General features: G+C 42.9%; 1 protein-coding gene across 1 annotated transcript in view; it reads right to left on the bottom strand.

The window, feature by feature from the left end:
* Positions 1–308: 308 nt before the first annotated feature.
* Positions 309–23,155, bottom strand: part of FAXC (failed axon connections homolog, metaxin like GST domain containing) — a 28,218-nt gene continuing 5,371 nt past the window's right edge. Inside the window, exons 3-6 of the mRNA XM_074819497.1 lie at positions 21,880–22,076; positions 14,641–14,858; positions 8,839–8,955; positions 309–7,269 (exon numbers count right to left, since the gene is read on the bottom strand). Of these exons, the coding sequence (XP_074675598.1) occupies positions 6,986–7,269; positions 8,839–8,955; positions 14,641–14,858; positions 21,880–22,076 (816 nt within the window). The 3' untranslated portion in view covers positions 309–6,985. The remainder of the gene's footprint in view (positions 7,270–8,838; positions 8,956–14,640; positions 14,859–21,879; positions 22,077–23,155) is intronic.

The raw sequence follows: 23,155 nt of genomic DNA, 5'->3' as shown, positions 1-23,155 counted from the left end.
CTGGTAGCAGCCGTCACAAAACAGAGAGAGAGGGGAGCAGGGATCCCTCCTCATGCCCAAGTCTAAGTGCAGTCCTTCCTCTTGTGCTGGCCCTGAAATTCTTCCTGCAGTGTCAAGGGGAGAGGTGAGCAGTGACAGAGTGGCCCCATCCACATAATGCTGGTGGCTAAAATATTTGCCTGGGGAGATGAGGGTTTAACTCACTGGCCATTAAAGTTTCATGCACTCCCACACTGCAGATAACACCGTTAGTTCACAGCTCTACAGAAAGCACAGACACGTTCAGAATAAGGACATGAAGCAGAAAGGTATTTTAGATCCATTGTAATTTACACACCAATGACATACGGCATAAAGACAAAATATACAGATTTTCATATATATATACATGGATCAACACAGTGCACAGTTTAAAGTTATGTTACAATTAAGTGTACAATTTTAAATATGGCTTTATAAACTAGTAGTAATAACAGTGCTAAAATAATGTATGTCTCATGTGAGTTCATAGACAAACAACGTAAAGCAGTTACAACATTAGAGTCCTCATTTAGCAATGTGTTGCTTCATTTTGTTAGTTAAACTTCATACACTGCAGCTAGCTGGATATATCCCTTCCCTGTACCCATCTACACATACTTCATTCTCGCTGGATAGCACACCCCAATGATTAAAACTTTGGGACTTGCATTCTTCAAGTATCCTGAAAAATAAAAACCTGTACATTCAAGGAAAGATTAGTCATAAGAACAAACTAAGAAGTGAGAGAAGAACACACGCAAACATAGTGCCCAGTGAGAATATCAACACAACCACTGAAGCTTTAAAAAAGCACTTTTTTTGGTTTAAAAAAACAGTGGTCACATCTTGTTTGCCTTATGGCCTCAAATAAAGCAAATTTTTAGGTGAGAATAATTAGACAGAAGAATAAGAGAAGCAGTAAATTCTGGGTCACTTGGAAGCCTGGTCGGAAACTCTGGCCCCGCTGAAGCCAATGGCACTTTTGTCAGTGACTTCAAAGGGGATGGCATTTTATTTGTTCTGCAAAAGTTGAATGCCTTTTGGAAGCATATCCTCCATTTCAGCTTTAGTTTGTTGAGCTGAATGTGGAAATCATTAGATGAAATCCTACAGCCCTTTTTTTGCATGAGTCAGACTAAAGGCCTATAACAATCTCCTCTGGCCTTAAAAATCTGGCAGTGGGGGCAACCAGGACATGGTACCAAGAGTTTAGCACTCTAGTGACATGCTGCATGTTTTCATCAACTCAGATTCCTGTGCTGTACACAGACATCCCATTTCTTTTCCAACTCCTCAGGGAGCTGCATAAACCTTTGCTGAGAAGTACTGAGGGTACTTCCACAGGGAAGGAAGGCAAGAGAAGCCCTCCCCGATGGCCAAAGAGAAGACTGCCCAAAACCACCAAGACAAGAGCTGATTCATGTTGGAACACTTTTCTCCACTAAGGAAAAGCTGTAAAGTCTCAGGGTCACTGGCCTGAAAATTAAATCCCCCCTCCCAACAGCAACCCATGCGGTACAGGGGAACACCTTGCCTCAACAGGGCACCTGCTGGACACAAGAGCCCACATTCACCGCTGAGCTCAAAGTTGTGCTCACTGCAATGCTCTGTAGAGGGGTCAAACCCAAACAGATCCTTGCCCTTGCCCTTCGTCACCAGGATGCTGACGACTGCAGCGCAGGCGTGGGATGACAGCGCCTGACAGCCTCACTGGAGCCGCCACTACGGAAAGGAGTCCCTGTGCTGCCTACCTAGCACTAACGAATACCCGGAGAGTAGCACAGCATACACCAACACCTGTAGTGCTAATCACCTGCTGAAAACCACTGCAGTCATTCAAAGGTACCTCTAATCCCATGGGCTGAGAGGACTAAACACTACTGCTCCTCCAGATCACCGCTACTGACACGTACGGGCATGACTCGCACCCACGCTATGTATATCCATTTCCATATGCCAGCTACTGGGCCATCCAACATAATTCTGCACTTAGAGAGCATAATTTGCTTTATTTTGATCACATGCCTAATTCATAATTTTGCAGTATTTGGGGATTGGGGGGTTAGGCTAAATAGCTACTTGTCAGAAAACAGATTCAAATTCTTATTCAAACATCTAAGGACAAGACGCACTTGAATTCATCCCCTGCTACAGAAATTTCACTTGGTGAGCTGCCCTGCATAAATCTGCACATAACACACTTTTCCAGCAGGCAATATTTTGTACGGCTTAGTATCTGACAGATACAGCCCTTTCAATGAAAACAGTATGAAACTGTCACGATTACTTGAGCAGACATCACTGACAAAAGGAAATTTGTGCCTGAACTGTTGCTGCAGAAATATTTCAGGCAATATTTTTTCAAAGAGAATATAGATCTGGAGGGACATTGCCAAGGTTTAAAGATCAAAACATGTGACTTGCAGTGTTATAATTGGATGGAAAGAGTCCTCCAGATCTGAAACATCGGGTTCAGTTTGGTTTTTAAATCAAGCACCACATTTGTAGGATTTCTGTAGGACCTATACATCCTAGCGCCTGTTTCCCCCACCCGGTAACACTGAGCTCTGCTGACAGAGCCAATGAGTCTGACAGGGGTAAACGAATCCCTTCTGACATGACAGAACGTTACACAGTCAAACACTGCAATTCACATGAAAAAACAGACTGCTTCAAATCTAACTCTACTGAAAATGCAGGGCTTGCTTTAAACTCCCATTTGCCAAATGAGGAGCAGACCAATTACTCATTCTCTTAAAGCAGCACTACAGAAACAAAGGCAGTACTCAGCCTTCAGCGGTATTTATGGTGAAGTAACTAGGAGGAACAGCGCAGTCTCCTCACCAGGATGAGGGGTTGTGCTCCAGCTGGGGTGCAGGGCAGAGGTCCCGCCCAGCCCCCAAACAGTAGCATTAGCCAGGCCGCAGGTTCAGCCCGAGTCCTCCTGTGGCGACCCACCACTCAGCACCCTCCCCACATCCCACCCTCTCCTCTCCCACCCACTGCCTCCTCCCCTGACCATCAAAGGGCCCCCTGACCTATTTTGGGAGGGGCCAGACAGCGTGGAGGATCCCCAAGCTAGCTTTCCTCCCGCCAGGACCATGTACCACTGGCTACCCAAAACCAGCCTGGGGCTGTGGCTGGGACCACAACCAGGTTTGGTGCTGGCAGCTGCGATGCTCTCAGAGACCTCATGGACATCTGACTCTTATAACAAGGGTCCCTGAACTCTTCCTAACATTACCCCACATTGAGTGTCTGGCCACGAGGACCCCCAGCCAGGAAAAAAGCGTTATGTGGTCCATGTCACCTCAGACATGACAGCATGGCATCCATCGCCCTCCAGCTCCAGTGTGAAGTGGCCACCTCAGCTCACCTGCTGGGCGGTCAGCACCCCACGGCTGTCTCAGGTTTCACAGCTGCAGACACCCCTCATGTCCCTGACTCCCATCAGCAGCATGGCCAGAACCTTCAGCATCCCTACGATGGACTTGGCTCACAATTTTCATCAGTGAGAGAGAGGAAAAAAAACCCCACACACAAACAAACAACAAAAAAAGAACCCAAGAGGAAATAAAGATGCTCTCCCAACTATTTTTAGTTCTGTATAGCCCTTCAGCACCAAGATAAAAAAAGAGAGAGGATTGAAGGGGAAAAAACAAAGGGAAAAAAAACACTGCAGGACTATGAAAACATTGGTCTTTTAGCAGAATTTTGGAAAGTCAGAAAAAATCTGTTCTGGTTTTTTTTTGGAAGAAAACTCACCTCTCCTTCCCCATGCAAACCAAAAGAACTAACACTTTTTCATAAATGTTAAAAAAGCTTTTTTTTAAAAAACTTTTTTTTTCCCCCCCTGGAAGACTTTACCAAGACCAGCTTCCAAGAAAAAAATCTTGGATTAAATCCTTTTAAAGAGGTCTAATAGTCAGTATTGGTTTCCGGAAGGGATAAATAAATCCAAGAATTTCCTACCAAACCTGGACAAAATACTACAGCCATAAATTCCTAAAGAGGTGCTATTTCCTAATTTCACTTCTAGTTTGAAACACAGCCAAATTGAAAAACACAGACTTTATCGAGAGTAGCTGTCCTAAGGAGAAAGCCAACTAATTTCTCCCAACCGACTTCTCCTCTAAAGTAACCTGAGTAGTCCCTCAGAAAGGAAAGGCATGTGACAAGCTGCAAAATACATTCACCTCACTGATTAACACAGTGAAAAACTCAGACGACAGCAAAAAGCCTCTTCCCCTTCTGCAACTGCTTCCGATCCTTTCTTTCCGGTCAGGGTGCAGTCCAGCCTCTGCTGAGGCATGCCAGTTATTTGAAACAAAGGCAAAAAATGCCAGGTGCGAACGTAACCACGGGCCTGCGAAGCACCTACATCCCGGGCGCAGGTCCCCGTGCCGGGGTGCGGCGGCACCAGCCCTACCCACCGTGCCTGCAGCTCCGAGCGCTGTCAGACAAGCGAGGCCGTGGTGTGGCACCGGCTGTGCACTGTGCTAGCGTCTCCTGGGTCTGTGCCCGTTGCTGCGGGCGGCCACGCAAAATCCAGATCCAGCTGCACGCACATGGGAGGGTAAAATGACGTCGCTGACTTCTGGTTAACCCACGTTTCAGGATGTTGCAAGGGCCGCTGACACAGGCAGATCTGTCAGCCCACCAAAATTATAAAGGTGATACTGTCAACCCAAGTCCAGATGGTCTTTTAATAACTGGGACTCACAGGACTCATCTGCTGCAAGCACACCCTCCCAATGCTGAAAAGATGGAGAAAGCACAGAAACACAGCCTTCAAACACACATGGGTAAATAAGAACATCTCCGTCAGAATTTCCAACACACAAACATTTTTAAAGAGGAGCTTTTTGACGTGGATGCCTTTTATCCAGAGTATTAATACCTAAATTTTTGCAAATGGAATCTGCCCTGACTTGGCTATGAAGTTTCATGGCATTTCAGGCCATCACCTCTGTGCTTCCAACCCAAGACTTGTCGTCTTGTGTCGTATTCCTGGGCTTAGTTTCCTGAGAAGGGTCCCAAGTAACTGGATGATAGATACCTTCCTCCTCAGTTTTGGTTCACTTTGCAAATGATACATCCTCACAACAATGGAGACCACTGACTGGAACATGGCTCCAAGGACATGCCTGGGGAATTGAGGAAACATGTACAAATTCACACCCATCTCAGACCACACCAAACTTGTCAGCTCTCACTGCAATAGCTCCCATGCATGAACAGACCTGGGAATTCACTGCAGACATGTGTCCCCCTGCTTTCAGAGCTACGGCTACCTCAGTGTTTCCCCAGAGCAAGTGCTTTCCTCTGCAGGAGACATTCCACAATCCAAGAAAGAGAGGTATTCTTTGAAAGCTGGAGTTATTTCAAGCTCCAGACTATTAGGACTACCAACAATTAACATCCTAAAGCAGTTGTCTGCCCTGTCTGCTCACAGAATGTGTGGCACAACTAACACATTATAATAATTTTACTGAGGGATTCTGATTCATCTAACTCATAAGAAAGTCATAATTAAAATATTTTTAAATGGGCCACTGCCAAAGCCTTCAGGCAAATACCCGATTTTGTATGTATGTTTACAACTACCACAGCTGTCTATATGTTCCATATGCTTTATCTCTACTTAAAACCAACTAGCCACAGCCAAGCAACACTGATGTACATGCTTACTTTCAAAGTGGTGAGTAAATCCAATAGATTCATTCTCATCTCTAACCTGCATTTAGGGAGACACAAACACAAAGCATGTCAGCACCTTTGCAATCATTCTGGATTTGGGGTTCCAGATTCATGGATGTGCTAGCAAAGGCACCTTAAAACCAACTCTGGTCACACCTTCAGCACCTGGAAATCCCCACAGACAGCAGTGTTGACACAGCTGTCCTATCTCAACTGCCTCCCATGCATCAGCTTCAGGGATTGTGCACTGTAAACCAGCACAGGGCCCAGAACCCACCGAAGCACCTTCCTAGGCAGCTCTACAGCGTTTGACTGCCTGAACCAACATCTTCCATTTACACAGTATCCCACACCTAGAAATACCCCAAATCGCTTTGCAATATTCATGGGTTTGATGTGTCTGTTGGTAAAGAACACAAAGCACCCACTGCTGAGACACACCAGAGTTTCAGTAACAAATCCCAATTCTTTAGCCTTGCCTGGCAATAGCAGACAACACCCAGTAGCAGGAACTAAAAACATAATAGTAATAATTCAAAAACACAGAAGAAATTTGGCCAACACACATTCCAGATGAGTGTTTGGGGGATTATACATTAAAACTGATATTTCCTTTCTGAATAAAAATATTCTAGAGTAGCAATTTCAATCTTCTGCAAAGAACAAGAAACACTAAAAAGCTCCTTTTTGTAGGAACAGGTTTTCCTCCTGCCTTCCTTGACTGTCTCCAAAAGAACTGGAAGAAGTTCTTTCCTGCAGACACTAATAACATATGCATCCAGAGTACAAGTAGTTATCCAATAAAATCCCCCCGAAACTCCACAAATCAACACAGCATCAAACATTTTCTTCCACGGGAGAAAGGTGTGCCAGTTGTACCTCTTCCATTTTTGTCCTCAACCCGTTCCTATAAAGGTAAGATATCAACACAAACCAGCTCTGACAAATGTTCCACTTGCCAGGGGTCTGTCCCACCTGATTGCAGGATCTGGTTTTGAACACAAACAAAAACATAGACTGAAAGGTCCTGTTTCCCCCTGGACCTCCAGTTTGCCCATGTGTGTTTTAAATAACTGTTTACCTTGGTTCCACCTGAACAGTTACACAAAATGAAATAAGGTTGAAATAGTCCAGGTAGCATGTGACAGTTGAATCAAGCACAATGGTCTCTTCCAAAGTGGTATAAACCTCTTCCTGACCCAAGATCTGATCAGACTGATCCCAAGAAAGAGCTTGTTTGCAAAATGGGAGATGTTCATACACATCACTTGCATTGTTCATGATCTCTGTACTCATCCATGTCCACATCTGAATCAAAGAGGGAGTGTCCAGTGTAATCTGTATCAGGCGTTTGAGAAATACTGTTCCCTTCCTCATCAAATGTTTCTGTCCTTGAATAAAAACTGAAGTCCTGCAAAGGGGAGTAAGTCTTGCTTGCTTCGCTGCTTTCCTCAGATTCATACAGAGTGTTATCATCATCATGGTGCCATTCTGGCCAAAATTTCCTCCTTATTCTCTCACAATACATAGCAAGGTTAATCAGTTCACCTGCAACACAGTACAACAGACTCCAGTAAATACACCCAGTCCATAATACTCTAACTTACCTGCTGATGCAGAAACATGTTAGCACTGTTTGGAAATAAATTGTGCAAGTTCTTTCCAAAGAGGTTTCAAAATGCCAAGATCCCATCAATCCTCTTAGCGGCTCTGTTTGTAGCTTTCATGTAACTTAAAACACCTATTATTAACCTACATACAAGAAGGGTTACACTGAAATGAACATAAACACATTTAACAAAATAACTAACCCAAATTGAACATCTAAAGAAATAAATCAAGACAAGATACTAATACTTTAAGGTTTTCATAGTAAAATTCTTGCTTATTTTGCAGAAACCTGGTTTCTAAAGACAGAATTTGAACCTATACGCTTATTAAAATACAGTTAATTTAGTTTTCCCACCACCAGATGGCAGCGTTGTCTGCAAGATAAACTCACATTTTTAAGTTTTCATATGGTCACTGGCTCACCCATAATGTTCCTAGCCTTAGTACCTTACGCCTTATGTTTATACATACGTGTATGCTTAGAGTCTGCTTAGAGAAGAAATTACAAAAACCTTCAAAGAACAAAGAAATAATAGTATATTAGAGGGAATGCGTATGTGAAACCTGCATTCACAATAGCATCAATAGGTGGATGGGTACAGAGAATCATCCACATCCATACTGCTTGGGTATTTGCACCTTCTATTTATTTTCATTAGAGACAAACTAGCTTAACAAACACCGTATTCCTTCTTGAAAGCCACAGACCCTTCAGAATTTTATCTGTGATTCCCCAGATATCAAGGGGAAGAACTGTATAGACAATACTTATATTCTCATCTCAGGTATTTTTTTCCTCAAAGTTTTAATAATGAACAAGTCTATGCCTCCTAACTGCTGCTTTAGTAGCTCTCTCTTGTGCAGAGTAGATCTACAGGTCAGATTCATTCCTTTTATACCTATTTCACATCTTTTTCCTCCTCAGCTCCTCCCATTCTTCATACTGTTGGGTTTTATTCTAAAAAGGGACACAAAGATAATTTCATATCCCTATACTACCCCACAAGAAAAAAATGCGTGGAGAGGAAGGGTACATTGGTTTCCAATTCACACAAAAACACAGTGACTCCAAAGTCAGGCCAGACTTCTTTCTTGCCCAGCATCTTCAATAACAGCAAAGGCTGTAATTTCAGTGGGACAATAGCACTTGCAGTTCTTCCATCAATTAGACTACTCAGTTCAGTAGAATTTGGCTCATGGTCATGCTGTCCTCTCACACTTTACCCAGCATTCATTCCCTAAAGGCATTCAGTCTTTGCTATGTTAAACAGGGAAGAGATCAAGTACAGGAATAGAAACAATTACCATGTAGAACATTAAAGAGAAAACAAACACGAATTTTAAAACAACATTACATGATACAAATGCTACATCAAAGGCAAGAACAGCCTGTGATGCAGCTGAAGTGCTGCTGCAGTCCTCAAATATCCTTACAAGGTGCTCCAAGTTTAAACATGGCAAATGCCACCAAGAGTTTTTCATGGGAGATCACTTAAGCTTTCTTACCTTTGATTAGCCTCTCTGGTCGAGTCCCTGGTAGTGTCCACATTGCCTGTGCCAGATGCCCAAAGACAGTGGCATCAACAGTGGAAACATTTGGTCCCATAATGTACTTCTTGTCACCTGTAAATACAACAGCAAACATTTCTTGACTGGATGCCACTTCTCCCCAGTTAACAAAAAAGAAAAATTCCCTAGTTACATATTCAGCTATATTTTTTACTGAAATCATTTAGCTGAAAAGGTTCACTGGTTCAAAGACAGGGATTCAATATTGAATATGGTTCAAAAGCTGTTGCTACGGTTCAGCAGGTGAAATCCATTACCACAGCTTCCCTTGTGCTCACCAGTTCTCTAACTAGGCTGATTACAGAGCCACCACTGGCCAAGTGACCTCCTCCACTCATCACACCTGGCAGCACATACATACTGCACTAGTTCTGCTGCATCTAAAATCTTCTCTGCAGCCACCAGGTGCCTGAACACACAATTTTCTCCTTTGGTGCAAACCCAAAATTGTTCAACCATGGTTTGAAACCATGAATGCACTTGCTGAAAGACACTGGTCACCCTGTACCTCTCATGCATGTAGATCCAGTTTCAGGTTACTCATCTGGTCACATGAAAAAAGAAAGTCATACCCAAAGCCTTCTTCTCCCACCATTTGTTCAGGCTGAAACCAATGTACCAGTCAGACTGGCAGCAACTGCCCAGAAATGACCTGCATCTCCAGGAGGACACTGTAGGCAGGAGCAAACAGCTCTCCTCACATACCACCAGTGCCGTGCCCTCATCCCCAAACTCTGGTTTCTACCTGGCAGGGACCAAACAGAGGCACATAAGGCATGCAGGCAGGCAAGTGAAACAGCAGCTGCTTGGGACTGGCTTGGTCCAGAGGAGGGGACATGTCTGCTCCACACTGCAATACCTCCCTGGGCACCCCAATGCCATGATGGTCCTAAATAGCCACCACAGCACAAACAGGTGGATAACTACCTAAGATAGGGAAGAAAAATCACATTTCAAAGATACCATTTGCAAAGAAATATCCAGTATAAACTTGTTTCCTCATCACAGAAACAAGACCTGGAGCAAAGACCACACACAGGGCACACAGGTGAAGCGTGGTGTTACAGAGGTCAGGTGAAATGGTTGCAGTGTCCCTGCCTTGGCCCAAAGTGCTTTAAAAACTGAAGTGTCATACATAATTGAATTCTCCAAATCCAGTTATCCCATCTGCCCAGGACATTCTTCCCTTGCCCAATATAAATTGCCTGTAATTGAGCAGGTTATTAACTGTCAGGGTTATTCAGTGAGTTTAGAAACACTATCCAGCATTAAAATGCACCAAATTTCAGAGTACAGTACAACAAATGCTGTCATTCCCCTGTACTATAGTGTAGCAGAACAGTGCTCAGGAATAACCAGTAACAAAAACCTCCTCTAGCCTGTCAGCTGTAATTTTAACATCAAGTTAACTCCCCACAGCTCTTTCACGGCTGCATCAATCTACTGTTTGAACACTACATACAGGGTAAATGCTGTGTCTTTTCAGTATTTATGTGACACCTAGCATTCATTGATCTCAAGCACAGCTCAAAAATCGGTCCCCAAACCACAGTTACATGCCAACACTAGGAATTTAGCACCATACAACCGGGTCTCAGACTTGATCCGTAGTAATGTTGTGCTGGGAAGTAATACTGCCATTTCCATCTTGCTACAACTAAGACAGGCAGTGAGTGAGGCCTGAAACATCCCACTCTTGCAAACAGAGGGGTTCCCCAGGCACAACACCCCACACCTTCGGGTGTGCAGAAACAAATGGGAAGAGGAGGAAATAGAGCTGTGGCTCCCTAAAACTGCAGTCACCCTGCACCACATAACATGGCCTCCATGCACATTTCCTTCTACTGGTTCCAACCCGCTCCCAAAACTTCCAGTGCAACTTTTTTCCAGAAGACTTTCTGACAGATCAGATACCATCTCTCAGTGTCTAGTTTTATGCCAGATTACACAGCACCTGTTGCAATCAAGGCTGCCATAGTGCTAATCATCTCAAACACCTGGCTGCATCCCCTAGCTAACCCAACAGAAATGCCAACACCTGGTCACACTGGACTTGGATCACATTTGTACTGTCTGGAGATTTGAGAGCACACAGCCCATGCAGCCAGGCTCTGTGACCAACTCCACCATGCACCAAAAGGATTCAAAAGCAGCTACTTCAGCACTGGGTCAAGAAACCCCAGCAAAAGACAGATCTACGAGACACAGGGCCAGCAGGAGACCTGCACCCTTCCACAGCAGCACATACAGTCTATGGAGGCTGCTGGGGGGCATTTCAACTAGCATTAGAGGCTTGCATTCAGGTTAGTCCCACCTCTGTGTTTTGGCTCTGAGCACCCCTGCCCTCCCTCCACAAATCGTCAAATGCTTTTCAAAAGCTGGTTCAGGCAGCTGCTGCCCTGCAACTCCCTGCTCAAAATCCCCATTTACCCAAAAGCCTGAGGCAGGCAGGCAGCTGAGAGGGCACCAACAGATTTATCGGCACTGCTCACTCACTTCCATCTTTTAAATAATTACCAAAATGCATATTTTTATATATTGCTATTTCATATGCCCAGTTCCCCCCACTTCCTGACGCTACTACCAGGCAGTAGGAAACTACTACAACACAAGGAGATTTCATTTGTGGTCTAAAGACTGCAGGACAGAGAGCAAGATGATACCAACGGGGCAGGCTGATCCATCACAGGAGGATTACTTCCAATTTCCACATTTATAAGAGATCTGGAGGAGTCTGTTAGGGAAATAGGTACCTCAGAGAAGGAAAAATGATTCTCAGAAATGAAAAAAGAAAAAAAAGCACTGAAGATGTGACTGGGAATGTCAAAATGAGTGTCACAAGACCAGGCAGCTGCCAAGTTGTCATTCTCTGGAAGCAGCACTTGGAATTTAAAAGTTATTCTTGTTCCCATGTGAATGGTCTCTCTTAAAAAATGAGGAGCATTAAATTAATCTTATATGCCTGATGACTGACAGCTACAGTTTGCTATGTGCAGCTACTCTGCATTATAGGCATCTTTTTTAAGCTCTTAAAATTGGCCTCTAATTAACAGCCAAAATCCTAACTGCTTTCTCTTCTGGTAAAACACATGGGTACATATATGTGGAGGGGAATTTCACGAAGATTTTTGTGCAGACAACAGGCTGACTGACTGCCTTCTCCTTCCCCCTGTGAAACAGGAGAGTCTCCAGTCAGGCTGGAAGTCCTCATCCCACTCCCTGCCCCCATCCCAGGATACTACCTGGATGCTGCAGTTACTAGACCCGACTGTAAACAGCTGGCTGGAGAAAACCTGAGCATGCTGGTGTTAATAAAAAATCAAGGCAATTATAGAGAAGCAGATAAATGCACCAGTAATCAAAAGGGCAAACATAATGATTCACATTGCACACTGACTAATATGACATCCATTTCAGAGGGGAAGATGAAAAAAAATGTACAATATTCAGATGGTAATGTAGTAAAACAGGAATACAGCAGATACCCATCAAGGCTTTTTGAAGCACACAAGGCACAACATTCTCATCAATAATCTGGAAGCAAAAATAGAACACCTGCTGATAACATAGGTATCATACAATTAAAAAGACTGATATAGTGAAGAAAACACCTTATCCTTGAGGATTTCCAGTGGTTTTTCCCACCAAAACCAAAAGTACGAGACTGTTTGATTACAGCATTTACCTTCACAAGGAGATGACCCAGGCCACCCAGGGAGGGAAGAAGAATCAGGAGGAACATCTGCCTGCAGGCTGGAATCGGATAAACTCTGACTTAAAACAGGTCAGATTTTGAACAGATGTTGATGGTGATTAACATCTGTCACCAATAACTAATGAAAGTAGTGGCACCTCCACCTCCTGAAATCTTGTAATTAAAACTGGATGCCTTTTAGAAAGACATGCTTCAGCCATAAGAAAGACACAGGCCTCACGACAGCAACCAAGCAGTCCAATTCAGAGATCTGTCTAGGTGATTTATTGATCCCTTTGAACTCAAAACTTTACAAATCTGCGTGTCAGCATAGATTCCAGACACAGGAAGATGCAGACTTCAAATAAGCAAACCAAGAGACCCTTACAGGTACTCAGGAACATGTTTCAGTTTTCTCTTAAAGGCTATGTCTACTCTTGGCAGACAGGGGTGCCTTTAGCATAGACACATCCACTGCTGCTCCATTCAGCCTGTCAGCATTGCCTAGCCAGAACCACCGGGCTCTGCAGAGCTCCCAAGTCATAGGCTGAACTTCCTCCAGCTCCCATCCCAACCCCATTCCTCTCTACAACGTACATGGAGCCACGTTGTGGCAACTTTGAAGCTATGGCAACAGCAGTCCCACAGTTGAGTGAACTGGCCACAGCTCTGCAGCATATGTGCCCAGACCTCCTCTTCTAAAATGAGCTGCTTCCTCCCTTCCTCCCCCAGAAAAAAAAAAGGGAACTCTTAAGCGCCAAAACCAGGTTTTCTTTGAAGACGCACTAGAATAGGTAACTTTTTTGTTAACAAACAAAATGCAGCATGAGAAAGGGAGCTCCCCCTTGCTCACTGTGTCCATGCATCACGTCTTTTTTCCATCTTGCTATCAATCCAGCAACACAGTAGGTTTGTTTCAGAAGACAAAGTTACAGAAAAAGCTACACAGACCCATCTAGGACCTCTGCAAATACAAAGGTGCAGAAACACCTTGGAAGTCCAGAAGCATCTCTCTTCCTTCCCTTTCTCAGCAAGCACTCGGTTTCTGCCTTCTGCGGGGCTCTCCTCACCTTGCTCCCTCCATCCACTCCACACTTACCTATTTAGAGCATGTGCAACATGTCCTCCCTCTGGAGCGCAGGGCAGGGAATCATCCCTCCTGCCCTCCACTCAGCCACCTCTTTAAAGCGATCTTAACAGGGAACAAAGCAGCCACATAGGTACCATCTCTCTCAGTTCCTTGCACAAGAGAGACACAAGCTCAAGGGAAATGACAATCTGCCACAAACCAATTCCTCAAAATGCAAATTTTACACAGAAGCACAATATGGTTAGCTCTCAGCACACTGCAAGGCGAGAAGCAAAGTGTAGACAGCTCCGGCGCAGATTTCAGCCTGAGCTACACAACAGAAGTGAGGCTCATGTGGTTCTAGCTAAGTGAGGTCAACCTTAAGACTAACCCTATGGGACCTACCCATGACAATCAAGAAGTCTAAAACTACCTATTTTGACAACACAGACAGATCTCCTACTAGCAGCTTTGACTAAAGCTGCCAACATCAACCAAACACAGCAAAGTCTAGCTCATCAAAATAACATCTGTAAAGGGTTTTCAAATGGCAGCCTCATAACAATCTATCAAACAGCCATGAGTCCCATGAATTAGAAGTAAGACACACCCCCCCCCCCCAAATATAAATAGAAGTTTAATTTGCAGAACCAAACACTGTATTTTACTAAATTCATACAGCAAAACACTCTTCCAAAATTGCAGGTCACATTCTGCTCCTCTAGATACAGGTAATGGGTGCCCAGAGAAGAGCACACCTCTAGAGACACAATTTGGTAGCAAGCAGCAAGGAAAGAAACAGTGTCCCTGCTAGAGCAAGGGTGGCACTGAATGACAGCAGCACTGCAGACTCTACCTGCTGACAAAATGAGATTATTTGTGTGCATGATCAAGCTGCCAAGTACTCGCAATCGATTTCATCCTGTGGACAGTGGGCTGTGAACAAACAGAACGCGCGTAGCTTGCTGTACATTACCCAGGAGGCCTGCTAGAGTCCGCATGTCCTTCTCCATCAGTGTGTACATCTCCTCCTCCGAGAAGCGGCCAATGCCATGCCCGTACATTTCCCGCTTCACAATCCCTTTGGTCAGGTGACAGAGGATCCACTTCAGCAAGTCGCTGAAGGGGCCAAAAAGTGAAACCATCTTTTGCGTCTCATGAAGATTTTCCACCCACTGGCAATAAGCTAAAGTCCTAGAAGGATGCAAAAATAAGTTACAGCAGTACAATACCCAAACAGCCGTTCACCACCCCGCAAAAGTTCGCACAAGGGTTAGGCAGCAAACTTTCTCAACACTGAGTGCTCACTGCCCTGATGGAGAGGTAGTTTCCAGTAAAGAGTAGACCCTGATGCAACTCAAGAGTGACAGCAGAGAAAACTGACTTGCAGTACCTAACGCAATCTGCCCAGTGCTTATTCTCTCACTAAATCATGACTCGCTTGAAGAGAAAGTGGGATTCACATTGAAATATAAAATAAAAGCTGCAGAAATCTCCCAAACTTGCGTACAAAATGCAGTGCCAGAAGTGCCAAAAGGATTTATTAGCTAAAGACAACTGACTGCACAGACCTAGAGAAAACAAAACAGCCCACAAAGAAACCAATCTTTCCCACCAACCTGTTCTCCTTGCTTTCTATACTGCTGAAACTTAGCCAAACAGTAACTTTGCTCCAACATAAATATTGTAGCAGTCATTCTTCAGAAGATCTCTGCTCTCCTCAGAAACTAACAATGACACAATCTTTTTAAATTAAATTTTAAAAAAATGGAGTGGTGGTTATTGGATTACTTTTCTCCTGTATTTTTTCCTCTATTCAAAATGTTGATTTTATGAGAGACACATTTCTAAAGGACTCTGTTTTATTTCAGGCTGTATTCCAATTTTATTGAATGACAAATATATTATTCTGAAAGGTCTTTTTACAAAAATGTGTTTTACCAGCTGAAATTTTTGTTTCCTACATGAATTTTTGTTCTTTACTAATATTGTTCTCTACTAATATTGTAGGCAAACAAAATCAATTTGTTGTTGTTGCTACTCAAGAAACTTACAAAAAAAGAAACATTAACTTTTTTAATATCTAGCATCTTCTGACATTACAAAGAAACCAAAAAGACCATATGACTTTTGTCACCAAGTTCAAGGGATGTTGAAAAAAGGGCTAAAGACATCTCAAATTAGACATGACAAACACACGAAACCAACAGGGTCTCAGAAACACTGGGAGTTGGCATCCACATTCCATTACGTTTGTAGCAATTTCCAAACTGAAAAATCTAAAAGTGGATTTACATATTTGAGATCATATGAAAACAGGCTCATGGAGACATGATAAACTAGTGAAGCTAGATCAAAAGGTTGAAATATCAAAAGTTGCAAGCTCAGGTACACAGTTATATTAAATACCAACTTAATAATCAAAAGTTTCCATTTCCAATATGATCAGAGCTCAAGTTTTTTAGTTTGGAATATGATTTCAGTCTTACCATTGTACATATTTCTAATTTGACATAATTTCCTTAGTGCTGATATGGATTGCCTAATTCAGGAAAGAAAAACAACAAAGCAGTATCTCCTGGAGAACTTCTGTGATTATTTTTTTTTTTTTTAAATGTATGTTTTAGCACCTCCTCTATGTCATGAACAAAAATTGAATTCAGCAGTACCATGAGGGAACAATTACATTTACACCATGAAAATGTTCTAATCTTTAAATTTCCACAGATTCTTTACTTGAATTACTAATAACAAGGTTAAAGGAGAGTATTTGGCATAACAGCTGAAAAAAAAAAAAATCCACTTACAGCTCAAATTTCAAATACTCCCAACAGAGTGGGTGAAAGGCATTTTAATTCTATTAAAAATTGTCCACTCCAGGACAATGCCTTCCGCTCAAACTGATTTCATTAAAGTCAGTAACAGTGAGGCACATGCAGGTTTTCACTGCAAATGCATCAACAGTGAAGCACAAAACCGCACCTGCTATGCTTCTGAAGGCTTTTATCCTCCACAGGTTTCTCCACAACCTCTTGCACTGTATTAATATGACAAAAGCATCCCGCTGATATTTCACACGCTTCAGTACCACTCTTCGAACAGGGGTGTTCTGCACAATCCCTGTTTTTCAAAATGGATGGATCAACTCAAGTCACTGGGCTGGTTTCAACACAGGGGAGTTTGTAACAAAGCCAGATTTAGTGAGAGGCACCAGCACAAAAGGGGGAACGTGAAGCCTGCAAGCAGCAGAGTAAACAGCTACTGAAACTCCAGAAGCATTAACTTTCGCTGGAAGATGTGGTGTGAGACTGCCTTGCCCCAGAAACAAAGGCAAAACAGGATTTAAGAAAGATGGAAAGAAGACTAAGGTGAAAGCATAAGGGTGCTCCATAAAGCAGAATATCTCAGCAGTCATGTTTCACAGGCCTGGGAAAGGACAAGGTCCTTGGGCAGGTACAGCTCTGAACAGGAACACCCTGGTCTTGATGCAAACACTAGGAAATAATTGCAAATACTAATACTATCTATAAGTTATTATTTATTACTTGAATAAGCTAAGAAAAACCTGCTCTCCGAGAGCTCTGCTGCATGTCTCACTGCAAAGACCCTTCTTCCCAATCCTTCTTCCCAGCATGGACCTGACCAGCTTCACCTGGCAACTCTGCAACACAACTTAGTTGCTTTAGGACAACAGGCCTAGCCACAAGAGGGACAACAAGTCAAAAGAAGCCAAAACGAAACAGAAGAAGAGAGGAGACTTCACTGCAGCATTTTTTAAAAGTCATCCCAGTCGCACAAGACTAACTCAGGCCTATGGACTTGTCATCGCTATTTGTGTTGGGTTCACTCCAACTGCACCCACGAGCTAGCACCACACCAAGAATGATCAAGCCCGTCCAGGATGGCTTTAATTTCAAGAGACAGGATGAACACGGTTTCCCACAAAGCTATTTAGCCTATACTTTAAAGTAAAAATACATTTTCCTAGCACTCGCTTGCTCTGCAGGAGAAGGTCTTTGGGTCTGGAAGAGGCAGAGATCAGACGAAGCGTTTAATGATCAGGACAACAATGCAGGAAGAGCAGAACTGCACAGGATTTAGGTAATCCTGCTTAGGCTAAACTGTCAAGCACAATCTTAAGACATCTGCTTGTCACTTTGAATGAGTAACATTGTCACATGTCCCAGATCTCGAATTTACATGGGCAATGAAGGCAGCTAAATAGGCAACCACAGAATTTACTCCTAAAATTTTATGGTTCTGAGAATGCACAAAAGGAAAGGAAAAAGCAGGCTCAGATCAGAGAAACAGTTAAAAGCACTTTGTTAAAAATAAGTCTATTCAAAGGTTCATTAATCTGTGCTTCCTATCCAGAAATGCTCCTCTGCGTTTAATCACACACATCATCCCTCTGCTCAGACTATATTACTAGAGTATTATCAACATTACAAAAGGTTAGAAAATGCCAGAAATCAGGTAGTCTACATAACCTATTTCAGCATAACTATGCATATTAAACTGCAGTTAGTATTTATAGGATGACATAACTATTTTAAATATTGGCCCAAACTGAGCATTTTGGGAAACATCACCATTTGTGCCAGCACATCTGTACAAATCTTAGAGTATAAATAAAACAATAATGCATTAAAGAGCAATGCTGTGGAGCTGAAGCAAATCTGAAGTCTAAATGTAACACCAGCTTTGGCCTCAATACATAAATCAGAAAAGGAGATGGAGAAAATGACTCATCAACAGCGTCTTGCCTGATTATCCCCAAACTGTCTGAACATCAAGGCAAGGGGAAGGTGTTCACAAGGATGTGAACTGGGGGTTATTTTTCCTATCTGAATCTGTGCAGAGTTGAATTTCTTGATATACAAGAGGATTATAACGAATTCATTTCACAATCAGCTACAGAAACCCCACCTGCTGGGTGCCATCCCAGAGCAACTGGCTTTCAGGCTGCCAGTGCCACCCAAGCCTCATCACTGTTAATAGCAGGAGAGACGTCGCTCTTATAATTGTCTTGATGTATTTAAACATATTTATATTATAAATGTATTTTATGTTTAATACATGGCAAGTCTGAATACCAACCAGAGTCAGATTCACTTGTATTCTGATACCATGCTTTGCCGGTATTTCAGGCACTCATCACATATGTAATGTTTACACAGTCTTCTTGAAAGACAAAGCAAGAAATGAGTTAAACATGTATGCGTGTGTGTATATATATATATGTATATACACACACACACACACACATAAATCAATAAGCTTGTGTTTGATAATACAGCTAAACCAATCTAATGGGTTAGTTTGGTTAAGCTGCATATTCAGGGCTTTAGGCTCTCACTAAGCACATTAGTGTCACAGACCTGAGATCCCTCTCCTGAGATTAAAGAGCCCTCCAGGCACCTCACAGTGACTCCTAACCCTCCAGGCACCAGCAGCTGCCTGGTTTGAATGCTGGCAGTGCCATGGACATCCACCAGCCCATTTTACACAGAGATCCGATCCCACAAATGTGCTACAGATACACCAAAAACTCAACGTATACTGAGTGGTTGTGGGTGTCTCGCCGGTTTCTAAGGGCCCACGGTCACGAGGTGACCCAGAGCAAGCTTTCAGCAGATGACAGAGGTCTGCACGGGATCCAAGCCCTGAGGCAAGAGACACAAAATCCTTCGGCTCCCATACATCTTCCCCTGCTGACTCGGCCCAACACCCATCAGGTTAGCAGGCTTTTTTTCTTTTGCCAATTTAAACACAGCAAAAGCCTAACAGTTATGGCATTCTCCATAGACAGAAGCTCCAGTATCAGCTCCAAATTAGTCTTGCGCATCTCAGAGATACGCTCTAATCCTGGTGCTAAAATAGGTGCACTCACTTGCTCCCTCGCTGTCTTTCTGCCTGACCCCTGCCAAGCATCACAGCCTGGGGCAGAGACAGAGTATCTAGAGGCTGAGGTTCACAATAGCCCTGCATGGCTCTCAACTCCAGCCAGAGCAGTAATTTCCACCTGTAAGAGGCATTAATTGGCAAAGACGAGCAATTACCTCAGCAAAAGCAAAACGTTTCAGAAGGAGATGCTGAGCACCCACCAGGATTAGCTCCATCCAGAGACAGCACACCACAGGATGCACTTTGCTTCTTTGTCTGATAAATGTACTACAGTATTACTTATTTATGATGAAACTACTTTGCATGCTGCTGGCAAGGAAGCAGTATGAATCACATTTTATATCACCGCTTTGGAGACTTGATTTTCTAAACCTTATTCTGCAGAAAGGAGATCGCTGTTACAAATTCCTCACCATGGGACTTGAGGACACCAAGAACAAAACCTAAGCTTCTGGTGGGAAGTGGGCTGATTCAAGGGCTGATATGAAGGGATCCACAACTACAGATGCAATGCTGTCATGAGAAACATAGTCCTATACAGCTAAAGCCTGATTTTATTTTCGTCTAACTAAAGGATGGTCAAAGTTGTTATCCAGGAATTACAGCATTACAACTGTAATGCCTCATAGCTCAGGCTTTGCCTATTATAGCCAGCCAGCATGGTGTAACCTCACCAACAGCCTCTGGTACAGCCACACAGCAGGAACATACAGTTGGATGTTCTACTACACTGCAGCAAAAATCCGTGCCTTAGGGAAACTCAACTGTGTGAGTAAATGGGAAAGGCAACAGGGATATACAGCCAGGCACGCACATCTGTTCTCACTTGGTCTAAGCCCATTTCAATGTCATCTCCCTGGCTCAGTGCCTGAATTTGCAATACTTGTCCCCCATGCTCCCCTGTATCATGCCCAGCAGTGCCAAGTCAGCTCAGAGGAAGCCTGGATGGACAAACAACAGCTTCACAGAGGAAAGGGCAATTTTTAATTGAGACACAACAGCAGTATAAGTTTGTCATCAGTGATGTCACATTTAAAGCAGTTAAGCCTATGGACCATAAAACAAGCAACACTAAGGCAAGGAGATGGAGCATTAGGGGATTAAAAGGCCTCATTTTCCCTTTGGCAGCTATAATAATTGAGAGGGGGGCAAACAAACAAAAAAAAAAGTTGTTAAATTTGCAGGCTACTTGAGTCAGGGTTTTCTGAGGCTATGGTACTGCAGATGGGTATAATTGGTGAAGATCACACTTCTTGGAAAGCAGGGATTATATTTCTAAACTGTATCATTTAAATCTGCGTAGTGAATGCTAAAATTGTTCACAGAAAACACTAAGAATTATTTGAAGAACTATACGTACATGTTGCTGCTCATCTTCTATCACAAGGTGAAAGAAAAACCACATAAATGCATTCAATTTAAATCACACGTTGTTTTGAAGAAAAAAAGTGCAATATTAATTCAAGACTTAGTACAGCAAGGACTTAAATGAATGCTAGAAAGGAAACTGTTGAGAAGAAGCCTTGTGCCTGCTGAGGCAGCCAATGCAGCATCCAACATGCCATGTCCACCTGCTACTTCTATGAATCCAGACTGGAAAGGGCACTTAAAAAGGACTGAAACGTAAAGGGGCAGAGGGGGTGGGGTGGAGGTAGAAATCACAGGTATTCTTTTCAAAGGTGTCAGTAAAATGCATAAAGTACCAACAAGGTTATATTTATGCTTGCCATTCATATACATACTTCAGCTTCTCAGGATACTGTGACTAATACTGTATCCTATCAACTGGCAGTTGCCAACAATACAGGAGTATCCTGTGTTACAGGAAAGGCAGTAATTCATATTGCAATCACACGCACAGATAATTAAAATCAGTAACTGTAAGAACACAATGTTCTGGATTCACGCTGAATGCTGGATTTGTTCCCCTTCCCCTCCCAAGTACATATGTATTCATTCAGCCATCTTGAATTTTTGCTCTTTATTAGTAAGGCTGTTTCTACGCAGAGGTCATACTGAACAGGATGGAGGAACAGTCCACTGCAGCTCCCTTCTGCAAACCTGCAGGCAAAAGGCCTGACTCCTGGCCTTGCCTGCACAACACTGCAACTCTCAGGGGAGTTACCCCCAGTTCATACTAGCTATACGCAGAAAGCAACAGCAGTTTTCTAGGGTGAAGAGAGTTGTGAAATTAATAGTTAGGTACCCAAGCTTTCTGCAAGAGAAAAAAACCATTCACGTCCAGGCACAAGCACAGGGCCAGATCTGACAGCACGAGAACTCAGCCAGCTTCCCCATGCAAGCTTACCAGTAGAAGTGCTCCTCCACCATTTTCGTCACAGCTCTGGAAACAGCTCTTTCATGTGGACCAAGGTGTTTATTTAAATTCACTCCAAGTTTCTCTTCCAAAAAGTCAATAATGAACTCAGTGCCAGATACCTTCTTGTGATTGTATTCAATCCAAGGCATTTTCCCTTGAGGGGAAAGTTTTCCATCAAAATAGTTCTAAGAAAAAAAAAAAGGAAGTAAACAAACAAACATACAAACAAAACAGGTGCTTCAGGTTTTATTTCAATGAGAATAAAGTTTTTTAAATATTTTTCTGTGGTTTTAAAGGCAACATTATCAAAAAAACTTTTTTTTGTTTAATTAATACTCTAGACTAGTGGTAACTGTTCAGTCAGAGCAACAGCTTTACCCTACATAACAATTCAGATAAAATTATTTCTGGGTCCTGCGAGGTGTTACGCACTTTTATGTTAGATGCCACGTGATGTAATATTATTTAAGTACCTGGGTTATTTAAAGGTTGGAGATGCTCAAGTCTTCTGGAAGATTAGGTCCGTTATTCTAAGCAAGTTTTTAATCACAGGACTCAACTGAATTTGGTTTTTGCACAGAGCAGCACTCTTCCTGTTAAAAGTACTTTATAAAGATTAACTCACTACCTATCTCAGATAGCTGCATTACCTCCAAGGATAACACACACACAATCACAAGCATGTAATGAAAGGCATATCATTCTCTCACTGAGCAGGAGGGAAATCTGCCTTTACATACGCTTCTGCAATTTCATCATTTAGAAATCTCATACATTTACAGACACACTTGTTACAATTGTGCCTCCAAGAGCCCAACATCAGCACAGTACTAGTGCATCGCTGAATACTGGTGTATCTGCTCAGTGTAGCACTCACGCAGAAGTAGCAATGTACTTTCCCCATTTAACAGTTGGAGAAGGTGAAACACAAGAGATAGAGAACATATGTCTCATCTGACAAACACAAGAGGAATTGCTGGCTTCCAAAACACAATCGGACACTTGACTTCAATTTTCTCTTACTCCTGAAGGCAGAGACACAAAGCAGAACTTTCTTCTTTTCTTGTGATTGCCATCCTCGCATCCTGTTACTTAATGAATGAAAAAGCCTAGCTCAGAAAGCCAAACCATGAAGGCTCACAATAAAGGCTCTGTACTCAGTCTCCAGACAGTCGCCCTAAGCATTTTGGGAGCTAGCTCCTAATTGCTGGAGGTTTAGGGTTAGTACTTCTGGACTGACCTGTTTGGGTCTCCAGCATTTACC

The sequence above is a fragment of the Strix aluco genome, chromosome 3 (assembly GCF_031877795.1).
Source record: "Strix aluco isolate bStrAlu1 chromosome 3, bStrAlu1.hap1, whole genome shotgun sequence".
In the NCBI taxonomy this organism is placed as follows: Eukaryota; Metazoa; Chordata; class Aves; order Strigiformes; family Strigidae; genus Strix; species Strix aluco.
Note: the sequence above shows the minus strand (reverse complement) of the source record. Positions and strands in the feature narration are given on the sequence as shown.